Source organism: Bombina bombina, chromosome 8 (genome assembly GCF_027579735.1).
Source record: "Bombina bombina isolate aBomBom1 chromosome 8, aBomBom1.pri, whole genome shotgun sequence".
NCBI lineage: Eukaryota > Metazoa > Chordata > Amphibia > Anura > Bombinatoridae > Bombina > Bombina bombina.
The window spans coordinates 63,403,395-63,416,629 of record NC_069506.1 but is presented as its reverse complement, the minus strand read 5'-3'; the positions used below and the strand labels follow the sequence as shown (position 1 = coordinate 63,416,629).

General features: G+C 37.2%; 1 protein-coding gene across 1 annotated transcript in view; it reads right to left on the bottom strand.

The window, feature by feature from the left end:
• CHD5 (chromodomain helicase DNA binding protein 5) overlaps positions 1-13,235 on the bottom strand; it is a 584,561-nt gene that overhangs the window by 136,723 nt on the left and 434,603 nt on the right. Inside the window, exons 19-21 of the mRNA XM_053690398.1 lie at positions 7,181-7,354; positions 1,985-2,126; positions 256-387 (exon numbers count right to left, since the gene is read on the bottom strand). Coding sequence (XP_053546373.1) covers positions 256-387; positions 1,985-2,126; positions 7,181-7,354 — 448 coding nt within the window. The remainder of the gene's footprint in view (positions 1-255; positions 388-1,984; positions 2,127-7,180; positions 7,355-13,235) is intronic.

Genomic DNA, 13,235 nt, shown 5'->3' with positions numbered 1-13,235 from the left:
TCCCACATGACATTGAACAACGATTCTACGAAGCCAAATTGGATGCTTACTAATTGACCTGGCAGGAGAACACAGAAGACAGCTGTCGATTGGATGCATCCAAATTCATTTTTTAAAGTGGTTATTTTTGCAGAACATGTTCCAGTTTTATTTATAACAAAAAAAATGCAACCAGGAATACATTTATAACTAACAATACAGTATTTCATATCTGAAGTGATTTAATAGTTAAGGAAATTAAATGTAATCTGATACCTGCGAGAAAATTAAGACTCGATGCCCTTCATTCTTCAATTTCTTTAGCATTTTTTGCAGCAGCATCAATTTTCCAGAAGATTTAACTAAAGAGTTCCCATCATAAGATCCATTTGGCAGCACTGGGGCTTCCTAAGTCCAGGGAATGAAAAATAGGGGTTGTCAACTATATATATTTTTCCTAGTTGCAACTGCTTTAAAAAAAAAAAAACCACACACACAAAAAAATAAATTAATAACCAAATACGTAATCTGAGTTATAAATTATATTCTTTAAATTCCAATGCATATTTTATGTTTTACTTTATTTTAATTTGTTATTATAAAGTGTCTCTTATTCATTTATTCTCATCCACCTCACATAACATTTCTATCATCAGAAACCTTAGCAAGTTTTATATCAATGACATTTTCTTTCATTCTTGTCAAGATATTGTTAAATATACAATGTACTCTAAAAAAATCGCCTGTTTAATGTATTCCCAGTGGTCTATTTTACCTGATTGAGTGTACTTATTTGTTTACAGTTTTTTTTACCTTTATTTTGTTATTTAAAATAGCTGTTCTTGCCTCTAGAAACTACCACCTGCACTGAAAAGACTGCTTAACAAATGTATTCTCTGTAGAAAAGCTATGTAAACAAAAGACAATAGCACTAATTAATCTCCCAGTGGAGGTAAAAGAGACATTTTGATATCTGAAATAGCTAGTTGTGGTTATTGAACTAACAGCCATAATTAGCATTTCAACAATTAACTATTTAAGATGTTTGTTTAAACATAGATAACATTAGCAAATCTTCTTTATCTGCAGGCTCAGTCCATTTTATGGGCATGCCCTTGAGACAACAGATGATGAATTTAATGAGTAAAACCAGCTATTTCAAATGGAAAGAAAACATGGAGGTGCAATTTATCATACAGTTAATACTCTGTTGAAAGTATAAAATGTAATTTGGAACACATTAAGGAGAAATAAGTTTTATAGTTCAGGGTCCCTTTAATTAACTAATACTGTACATTAAGGATACCAAAAAAAATATTTTTAAATTTTGCTAAATAAAGAACTTTATCTTTTTTAATAGTTTTACTCAATAGTTAATCATTTTCTTTCATGTATAATAGTAATTGTAAGAGTTTTAAAGTACCTCTCAGAATCTGCCTACCAACTCAAATGTTTCCATGTTTAATCAATTCATATTAACATATGTATTTAAGAAAAGTAGTGCTACAGTAAGTCACTCCTAGATATCCCCTCTACGAAGTCTCTTTTAATATGGTGTCTATGTGTCACTTGTTAGGCAAACCTTATATATGAACTTCATGCTGAGCACTGCTGAAATGGGAGGAACCTCAAATGTACTTTCTGATTGGTTAGTAATAGTGACAGGGGTGTGGCTAAGAGCATATTAAGGAGCTCATTATAATTAGGTGGCCAGTATATTGCTGTTACTTGTCTCCCATATATGGGGCACTAGATGTATAGGAAGCAGCTTTCACTTTCACAAGACACACAAACATTTATACTAAGACAAATCTGACAACTGTTTCACCTCTGTTAGGTCAAGGATGAGCCATACAACGACTATAAAGTCTGGTAGAATAGGAGTGCATAATATTAATAGAATCTGCAAGTTTAAAAACATCTTCACAAATACAAACAACCATTTAGTATCTGCAGTTTCCCCCTATCAGACATAGGAACTTGTACACAATGTATAGATCCTCACCACAGCAGCAACAGGAAAGAGGTAAGGGTGATTACAGCACTTCTTCAAGTCCATCATTATATTTAGCAATGACACCTGGTTTCCTCCTCCTTTAGAGTTCAAAGCTTCAAAATTTCTAGTTAATATGAACTTGTAATACTTCCTGGGTCAAAATTAATACAAAGGAAAAAGAATAAGGAAAAATATGAAATGGAATTGTTAATAAATGAACCAGTTATGCCCCAACAACATAAAGCACTGTAAATTTGTCATATAAGATGCAATGCTTTAATACATTTGCTAAAATAAGATGTGTGATAATGACTATTATTTTATGTGGCATATTGTGGCTGTTGCAAGAGTAGTCATTGCACAAGCATTTCTCATGCAATGCTTGCACAATGCCGCCCCCTGCACATTCGCGCTAGCAGGGGGTGTCAATCAACCTGATCGGATCTAAACAGGCTGACTGCTGTCTGCCCAATCAGAGGTGCACAGAAACAGATGCATATGGGGCTTGATAAATCTGCCCCTTTATCTTCCATTAGGTATTATTCCAGTGAATATTCCTGTTTTACTCATATAAGTTACTAAAACCAAGGTAAAACAAATGTTTTGCAAGTCTGAGCTCCAATTATTCCACTCTCTTCTGTATCATTCTTTGTTCCCATCTCTGTTCCAAATGTCTCTCTTACTCCTTACTTTATCAGAATTTCTAAACCTGAAGGAACAATTTACATGATCACTGTATGTTTTCTTCCAGGAGTTTGTATATAGAAAACTGTATAATATATTGTATCGTTTAACACATTCTCATTTATACTTCTACATCAATTTGCAACCCAAAAGCAAGAGCTAAACTGGGTTCCACACAAAACTAACATATAGTGCATAAATTAATTCAAGTTATCACATAAGCTTTCGGATTTCTTTATGACAAATTAGACAGTCGTGTAGGACAAAGTTAGCCACACCACTCTGACAAAGGCACTGTTATATGCTGAAATGGTTACAAGTGTTGATGTGTCATAAGCAGGGCCGCTGCTCCCACTAGGCAAACTAGGCAGCCGCCTAGGGTGCACTGCCACCTAGGGAGCAGCCGGCCATGACCTGGGTTGCACAGACTCCAGTACATCATTTGCCAAAGTGCTTGATGGAGAGGCATTAGAGGCATTAGTCTTCCCTGTGAGTCAGCGGCTGCCGTAAGCTAGGTAGCTTTCGAGAGAGCAGGTTGCAAAGAAGCTGGAATCTAAGCAAGTTAACTACTGACTTAGTAGCTGGAGCCTGTAAGCTGCTCACTACCGGGAAGGGTCACTCAGGCCAGTGTCACTGGTAAGTGCAGAACAGTATGTGTATACTGACAACTAGCTGCAACTAGTAGCACAGTTTGACTTTTACTATGCACAGCTGGCTGCCAGTAAAAATCAAACTGTTTGCTGAAGGCAGTAAAACAGTTGTCCAGGCCATTCCAAATGTGTGCGCTGCATGCATCTCAATGGGGGGCGAGGCGAGTTAAGGACAAAGACTGGTGTAGCACACTGATGGCAATCTCTGCTTGACCACATTTCCACTGTGTAAGATGTGCACAGTGCAAGGGGTCATTAGGGGGTGGCTGACATGACAGTGTGTGGAGCCCTGAATGTACCACTTTTGGCATCTTATATAAACAAAACATATTCATTTAGCATGCAGTGTTAATCATGCACATTACATGATTTCTGCATGCTAAAATAAAATGAATTATTTATATAAAATGTAATGCATGTTTTCCCTAGTGTGATGCTTACTGTGTGTATAACCAGAATGACGTATCTCCTGCAAGAGCGGGAATGTCATGGAATCTCTCTCTCAGCACAGCTAGTAGGAGTTTAGCCGGTAGCACAGGGCTCAGTCGGAGAGCAAAGGGCCCTAATGTTGAAGTATAGATCTCTACGGATCTGCTGCTTCCTGTCTGATCATGTATACTGGAGCCTCCTCCCTAGGACCGGATCCTCCAGAGTGTAAGAAGCTCACTCAGTGAATTATCAGTTAATTATTTTGTTGCATTGCCAGCTTTATAGATCTAACAATTTTCCCTTCTGGTGTGTTCAGTTCTCTCTTCTGTAAAATCCTTGTCTTATTTTGTTGTTAACCATTTGGGTCCCTCCTGTATGTATGTGATTGTTGTTGTTAACTCTTTCAGCCCCTTATGTATATGATTGCTACAGATACCTGAACTCTCAGCCCCTAGATATACACAGATTGTGATAATCCCCTTGACTCCCAAAATTCTACTTATTCACTTCTGGCTAATTTTATATATGTATTTATCTGTGTGAGATCTATGATCATGCTTATTGACTAAGCTACTGAAAAACCTAGAGGAATGGCAGGTTTGATATATTATGTGACCTCTGTATTTTTGGAAGTCATTACATTACATGTTTTTTTACCTATTGGTAACCTGCTATAATCTCATATTGTGTGTATACATGAGTGCCTGTTGTGTATTGTGTGTGTTTAGGAGAGGTATGTATGTAATCTATAATCTCATATTGTGTGTATACATGAGTGCCTGTTGTGTATTGTGTGTGTTTAGGAGAGGTGTAGATGTAATCTATAATCTCATATTGTGTGTATACATGAGTGCCTGTTGTGTATTGTGTGTGTTTAGGAGAGGTATGTATGTAATCTATAATCTCATATTGTGTGTATACATGAGTGCCTGTTGTGTATTGTGTGTGTTTAGGAGAGGTATGTATGTAATCTATAATCTCATATTGTGTGTATACATGAGTGCCTGTTGTGTATTGTGTGTGTTTAGGAGAGGTGTGTATGTAATCTATAATCTCATATTGTGTGTATACATGAGTGCCTGTTGTGTATTGTGTGTGTTTAGGAGAGGTATGTATGTAATCTATAATCTCATATTGTGTGTATACATGAGTGCCTGTTGTGTACTGTGTGTGTTTAGGAGAGGTATGTATGTAATCTATAATCTCATATTGTGTGTATACATGAGTGCCTGTTGTGTATTGTGTGTGTTTAGGAGAGGTGTGTATGTAATCTATAATCTCATATTGTGTGTATACATGAGTGCCTGTTGTGTACTGTGTGTGTTTAGGAGAGGTGTGTATGTAATCTATAATCCCATATTGTGTGTACACATGAGTGCCTGTTGTGTATTGTGTGTGTTTAGGAGAGGTATGTATGTAATCTATAATCTCATATTTTGTGTATACATGAGTGCCTGCTGTGTACTGTGTGTGTTTAGGAGAGGTGTGTATGTAATCTATAATCTCATATTGTGTGTACACATGAGTGCCTGTTGTGTATTGTGTGTGTTTAGGAGAGGTATGCATGTAATCTATAATCTCATATTGTGTGTATACATGAGTGCCTGTTGTGTACTGTGTGTGTTTAGGAGAGGTGTGTATGTAATCTATAATCCCATATTGTGTGTATACATGAGTGCCTGTTGTGTACTGTGTTTACAGATGCACACGGACCATAGGATGTGTGTCACACAGCATATGTGGCCTATAGGGAGGATCCACTTGTAGATTAAATTTGGAGCAATATTTGCCAGGCCACGTATGTGTGTGGGGAATCCTTCATGTTCAAACATTTTGCTTATTGTTAGAGCTAGTAAAACCCTTCTGCCAAAGCGTTTAGCTTTGTACATCTATAAATGCAGTAACTGTCTATTATTGTACATCTATATCAAGTTGTCTTTTACTTTTGTGTGTGTTTGAGTGAATCTGTCTGTATTTCAGTGTGTGTGTGTGTTTGTTTGAGTTTGAGTGAATCTGTCTGTCAGTGTGTGTTTGAGGTGGTCTGTCTGTATCTGTGTGTGTATCTATAAATCTGTGTGTGTATTTGAGTGAATCTGTATGTATGTGAGTGTGTGTTTGAGGTGGTCTGTCTGTATCTGTGTGTGTGAGAATCTGTGTGTATCTATAAATCTGTGTGTGTGTTTGAGTGAATCTGTCTTTATGTGAGTGTGTGTGTGTTTGAGTGAATCTGTCTTTATGTGAGTGTGTGTGTGTTTGAGTTAATCTGTCTGTATGTGAGTGTGTGTTTGAGGTGGTCTGTCTGTATCTGTATGTGTGAGAGTGAATCTGTCTGTCTGTGTGTGTTTGAGTGAATCTGTATGTGAGTGTGTGTTTGAGGTGGTCTAGATTCCACTATTAAATGGTTAATTGAACATAAAAATAATTTACTTCAGACATTTGTGTCATTTTTTTTTGGAGGGGGGGCGCAAGTAGCTGGTCTTGTCTAGCACCGGCCCTGGCCACAAGCTGAGAGACATTTTCCCCTTTGGTTACTGTGTATTTTTTTATGTTATGATCAGAGACAGCTTTATCATCCACGGGCAGACAGGGGCGTATATATTCATCCACGGCAAGAGCTCTCTTGTGCAATAGCGCCCTCTGCTCTTAAGCAATTGGTTGTAGGGCATGTCATTCACAGTAGCCTGCAATGATACAGGGCTTAAGTGCCCTCTAAAATTGGCACCTGGGGGCATGAAAGAAGGACTAATCTCCAGTTTAAAAAGCAGCATACAACTGACTTATATATCTCTTTAAGAGCCAACTGTTGAAATGTATTTTTAAAATAGTTAAATGGATGTGAAAGTAAACTTTAAACTTTCATGGTTCAGATACAGCATGCAATTTTAATGGGGTTTTAATTTACCTCAGTTATCAAATTTACTGTTTGCAGTGTACTACTGGAAGCTATCTGGGTATTAATGGATACACACATATGTCTTTTGTCATTGGCTAACCAGATGTTTACAGTTAAGGTCCCAGCAGTGCACTGATGCTCTGGATCTCCCTTTAACTATGTGTTTAACCCATTTGCGCTGACACATTCGAATATTTTCCTTTTGCACATTTATGCCCTTTTAAATGAAAGATTCCAAATTTGATATTGTTCGGTCAATCCTGGATAATGATTTGCTAGTTATTTCTTTTTTTAAAGAAAATGGTGTGAATAAAAAAAATAATGATTATATATAAAATGCCAAATCGTGTGGCTTGGAATAAGTAGCTTAATGGTCAAATTTAAAGAGTTTATTCTGATTTTGCAGTGTTATCCGTTGATTTTTTCCCCCCCAAACAAAATAGCTATTTTCTGCTAAGCAGACGTTGTCTGTGTAGATAAAATAATTTACAACACAATGATGTCTAGCAGGTTTTCGTGTCTAAGACTCCTAGCGTTCACCATACTTACTTTTGCATTTGGCTAAGCTCCACTCGCACTATTAATTCTGTTTTGGCTGGCATGTTCTTGAATACATCTGCTTTCAGCCTCCTTAGCATGTGGGGCCCCAGCAAGTCATGAAGTTTCTTAATTTGGTCTTCCTTGGAGATGTCTGCAAACTCTTCCAAGAAACCTTCCAGATTGCTGGGGAAAAAAAAAAAAAAATCTGCTAGCAAGAAGTCATTTATTTAAAAAATAAACTGTAAATCGGTGGCTGATAATCATTATTACTTGTATACATACATTGTATAAATAATGTAAATAACAACTCTAAACATTATCACATTAATTCATTTAAACAAATTGGTCAAATTTATTTTAGCTATCTAGGGAAAGTATACAGAATTTCATGACTCCCTAAAACACAAGCAAGTGAATTTTTGTATTGTACACTGGTGACAAATTTAAGGTGTCAAGCTTAAAAATAATGTCACTTGTTATTTTACATGACATATGTGGTAAACCACAACAATTCAAATTATTAACCTATTATTCAACTACTTATTATTATGATCAAAATCTGCACTTCCGCCTATATTTCTAGTAAATTATATTCTGTTGTCCCAAACAATTTTCTTAAAATAAACAGAGCTACCACCATCTCTGTAAACAAAGCGTAATTTTTTTTTTCTTCATAAAATGGGCGTTCCATGGGCCTATATGAAATTTTCTCTCAAATCCCAGCGTAAATCTCTAAACATTTCCGCCCCTCAGTTCTCACTGTTTTGTCTCACAAATGAAAAGGTAGCAAGCTTTTATTAAAATACTGAAAATACTTAAAGTGGTGGTAAAGTCAGTAAGTTCACTCTTTAGAAACTCTTTAGTACTATAAAAATTATAAATACTATCGCTTTTGAATATACACTAGATTAACTGCAAGTAGTCAATTATGCCTACCGAAATTAGCTGTCAGTCAAACGTTTCAAACGTCCTCTTATCGATATCTATTTTTTTTTTTAAACGTTTGAAGCTTCAGGTAGTCAGCAATCTGCCCATCTGGCTCGCTGAAGCAAATAGAAGTTATTTATGCACATGCATTTAGTTGTACAATTTGGTGTAGTCATCTGATCGCCTTTGCAGACTTTGTGTGTGTTCCCACTATTTGTGCGCATGGGTATTTGATTTCAAGTCTAATACAAGTGACCAGGGGCAGAACTACAGGGGGTGCAGAGGTCGCAACTGCGACCGGGCCCCCTCGAGGGTAGGGGTACAGCTTAAAAAAAAATTAAAAAAATGTTTTTTTTATCAATAAAAAACGTTGACCTGCCACTGCCTGCACTGATATCATGTGAGTGTGATGTGATGCTTCACTAGTGTCTCTGACTACAGGGGTTAGTGTTTCTGCTTTACCCATTGGTGTTTATGTGTGTGTGTGTATTTATGCATGTATGTGTGTGTGTGTGTATGTTTGTGGAGCAAGCAAATTACAGACCTTGTTACTACAGGGTGGGGGGTAAACAGTGTCACTATAAAGTACCACTATATACAGTGCGGGGGGGCTGGAACATGTCACAGACTACTGTCGTCCCTTTATAAAGTACTGGTGCGGGTAGGGTCAGGCCAAGACAGCTTTGAAGTGAATTAAAGTAATAAAGAACTATTTTTCTTCTAAAATACAAAACTAATTTATTTATTTAAAACACACACTGCGGTCTTCTACAAGTAAATAATGGATCTCGTGATTCACTGTTTACTTGTAGCTATAGACATTATCAATATGAGCATGCGCATTGATGTACTCCTTTTCAGGAGCGTGCAACAATGGTGACGTATGTGGGTGAGTGGGTGAGATCGCTCTATATGATGCTCAGATGGTGGGCAAAATACATGAGAGGATGGAGGAAGAGTAGAAAAAACTATGATCCGGTTTGATCTTTTACACTCTCATTTTATTGAAATTAAAATTTTAATTGAAAATTAAAGCAGTTGAGTAGCACTATCGGATGAAAGCGTTAGCCATAGTGAGAGGATAGATTGTTTACCATCGCTTTAATATCCTAATAAAAACATTCGTATGCATACAAAAATAGATGTAATTGTAAGATGCTATACACATACAGCAGCGTAATGTGATTTGTATTGGTTGCAGGATTTCCTGCTCACTTCTTACTTAGCCCTACACAGAAAAAATTCAATTTCCAGTGAGCTCCAATAGGAGACCTCTCGCCTCTCTGCCCCCTTTTTTAAGATAATTCCACCAGTGCAACCCCTGCGAGGGTCAGAGAGAAAAACCACATATGATCTGGCGAGGAATAGATAATTGGCCCCAGGGTGTCTCGCTAAGGGGCGTATACTGCATTTTCTTATGGGAAGAAGATGCATACATTACAAATGTGCACAATAAAAAGTGTAAATTAAACATCATACAAAATTAATAATTTAACCATTCACACAAAAATATGCAGAAAAAATATATTGTTAAAGGGACACTGAACCCAAATGTTTTCTTTCGTGACTCAGATAGACCATGCAATTTTAAGCAACTTTCTAATTTACTCCTATTATCAAATTTTCTTCATTCTCTTGGTATGTTTATTTGAAAAGCAAGAATGTAAGTTTAGATGCCGGCCCATTTTTGGTGAACAAACTGGGTTGTCCTTGCTGATTGGACAGCACTAATAAACAAGTGTTGTCCATGGTTCTGAACCAAACATGTGTTGGCTCCTTAGCTTAGATTCCTTCTTTTTCAAATAAAGATAGCAAGAGAACGACAAAAAATTGATAATCGGAGCAAATTAGAAAGTTGCTTAAAATTGCATACTCGAAATCATGAAAGAGTAAATTTGGGCTCACTGTCCCTTTAAGGTGCATCAAAAATCGTAACAAAATTGTTCATCAAAAATCTTATTTTTTTATAAATGTAAAATTTGTATGTAAATTACACAGGAATAAATTGTATTAAATATACATAGGGGCATATTTATCAATGTGCGAGCGGACATGATACGAAGTAGCGTATCATGTCCGCCGCACATCGAGAAATACTGACAGCATACTCTGTCAGCATTTATCATTGCACCAGCAGTTCTTCTGAATTGCTGGTGCAATCCCGCCCCCTGCAGATTCGCGACCAATCAGGGGGTGTCAATCAACCCGATCAGGTTGATTTCTGTCCGCGGCCTCAGAGCAGGCGGACAAGTTATGGAGCAGCGGTCTTTAGAGCTTGATAAATATGCCCCTTTGTATTTTTTTTTTTGTGTGTTTTGTTTTTTAAAGCAGTTGCAACTATGAAAAATATATATAGTTGACAAACCCTATTTTTCATAAATTAAAAGAGAGAAGTGCTCAACCTGGAAACGAACAATAACATAATAGCTTGTTCTATGGCTAGTTACCACCCAAGAAGCAGCCTCTTTTTGCTCAACATGTGCCTTTCACAGAGAAATTTTTTCCTGTAGCATATCAGTCTGATCCTGACTTAACAGTACAGTCCAGCCCCGAAATACCAGGCAATCCCTCTCTGAACAAGGGAAACACCAAAACCCCAGACGTACGTTTCGGCCTAATGTGGGCCTTGTCAGTGAGGTGCAGCCATATCCCTCTAGGCACACTGAGCAACGGGTCCACGTCTGGATTCCCGCATCACACTTAGGGAGCCTTCCCTAAGAGTCATAATTTGCATAAATTAAAAGAGAGAAGCGCTCAACCTGGGAACGAACAATAGCATAATAGCTTGTTCTATGGCTAGTTACCACCCAAGAAGCAGCCTTTTGTTGCTCAACATGTGCCTTTCACAGAGAAAAACTTTCCTGTAGCATATCAGTCTAATCCTGACTTAACAGTACAGTCCAGCCCCGAAAATACCAGGCAATCCCTCTCTGAACAAGGGAAACAGCAAAACCTCAGACGTACGTCTCGGCCTAGTGTGGGCCTCATCAGTGAGGTGCAGCCATATCCCTCTAGGCACACTGAGTAAAGGGTCCACGTCTGGATTCCCGCATCATACTTAGGGAGACTTCCCTAAGAGTCATAATTTGCATAAATTAAAAGAGGGAACGAACAATAGCATAATAGCTTGTTCTATGGCTAGTTACCACCCAAGAAGCAGCCTCTTTTCTCTGTGAAAGGCACATGTTGAGCAAAAAGAGGCTGACGAGGCCAACAATAGGCCGAAACGTACATCTGGGGTTTTGCTGTTTCTCTCGTTCAGAGAGATTGCCTGGTATTTTGGGGCTTGACTGTACTGTTAAGTCAGGATCAGACTGATATGCTTCAGGAAAGTCCTTCTCTGTGAAAGGCACATGTTGAGCAAAAAGAGGCTGACGAGGCCCACAATAGGCCGAAAAGTTCGTCTGGGGTTTTGCTGTTTCTCTCGTTCAGAGAGGGATTGCCTGGGATTTTGGGGCATGACTATACTGTTAAGTCAGGATCAGATTGATATGCTTCAGGAAAGTTCTTCTCTGTGAAAGGCACATGTTGAGCAAAAAGAGGCTGCTTCTAAGGTGGTAACTAGCCATAGAACAAGCTATTATGCTATTGTTCGTTCCCAGGTTGAGCGCTTCTCTCTTTTTATTTATGCAAACCCTATTTTTCATTCCTTGGATTTAGGAAGCCCCAGTGCTGCAAAATGGATCATATGATGGGAACTCTTTAGTTAAATCTTCTGGAAAATTGATGCTGCTGCAAAAAATGCCAAAGAAATTTAAGCTTGATAAATATGCCCCATAGGGTATATTAAGTACACTGGATGTGCAAAAAACACATAGAAATTGGGCTAATTTGGTCTTAACATGGGATTTCCATGGTCGTGCATGCCATTTTTTTCTCAAATCACAGAGTAATAATCTAAACATTTCTGCCCTAAAGATCTCATTGTTTTTTCTCGCAAATGTGACAAAACATGCAAAATACTTAATACCTTAATAGAAAAACACATGCATATGAAAATAGAGGCGATTGTAAGATACTACAATGTGATTATTTTTGATGCAGGATATAATTTTTAAAGTGCGCCCTCTGATTACTTCGCCCTACACAGCGAAGTTTGCCTTTTCAACGAGCACCGTTACTTTCTATAGGAGACATCTCGTCACTCGCAGGAACTGCCCCTTTTTTAAAGACAATTTAACCACGTCAGCCCCTGCAAGGGTTGGCGTTAAAAACCACGTCAGAACCAGCAAATTTTTGATAATCTGCCCCAGAGTGTTCCATGACACTAAAAAAATTAATGTTTTCTAACAAAACAACATTTTTAAATACTTTTAAAACATCTATTTCATATTCAGATCTTTTACAATGCAGTGAATCGTTTCAGATGCATAAATACAATTGGCTTTAGCATCCCTTTAAACGCAATCGCCAATTTAAAAAAAAAAAAGAAGAAGAAAAAATATATATACTACATGAGTTCAACATTGCACAGATGGTAAACCCATTCCCTAAAAAGAAATTGCAGAAGCGAGGTAATTAGAATAATTGTCCTCAAACAATGCAATATCACATAAAATCCATACAAAATCAGTTACCGAAAATTATTCTCATGTTGATTTAAATTGTGTAAAAAGACGAGTGAAAGTCAGCTGCAAAAATGTCTTTGTTATGAGCTTACTACTGGATTAATTATTTTGGATAATTGGCTAGTAATTCTGAATTATTTTAAGAAATGACCTCATCTTTGAAAAACAAAATACTTATGCCAGGTATTTAAAACCTTAGAGTCAACAGAAGCTAAATATTTATGAAATGTATTTATGCAACATATAAAAAAAATGAAAACGGCAATAAGATCAATATCCGTTGTTTATGACTCATCTCTTTTCTTATATCGCTGATGAGAACGTAAAATACCTCCTACGTTTGCATTATTCATGCGTTTTATTTTCCACAGTTGGCAACAATTGAGCTTAATGATGTTGACAATCCTATAGATGATGCTGTAACTGCCAGTCACAAGAAATAAAAGCAAGTAGTGGCCCGAAATTACAGAACTCTGCAGTGGAAAAATGGTTGGCTCTTAGCGCAGGTAATATCTGAAGCATCTGTTAAATTTGTTAGTTTGAGAAATTTTTACTCCTGAGATTTATTA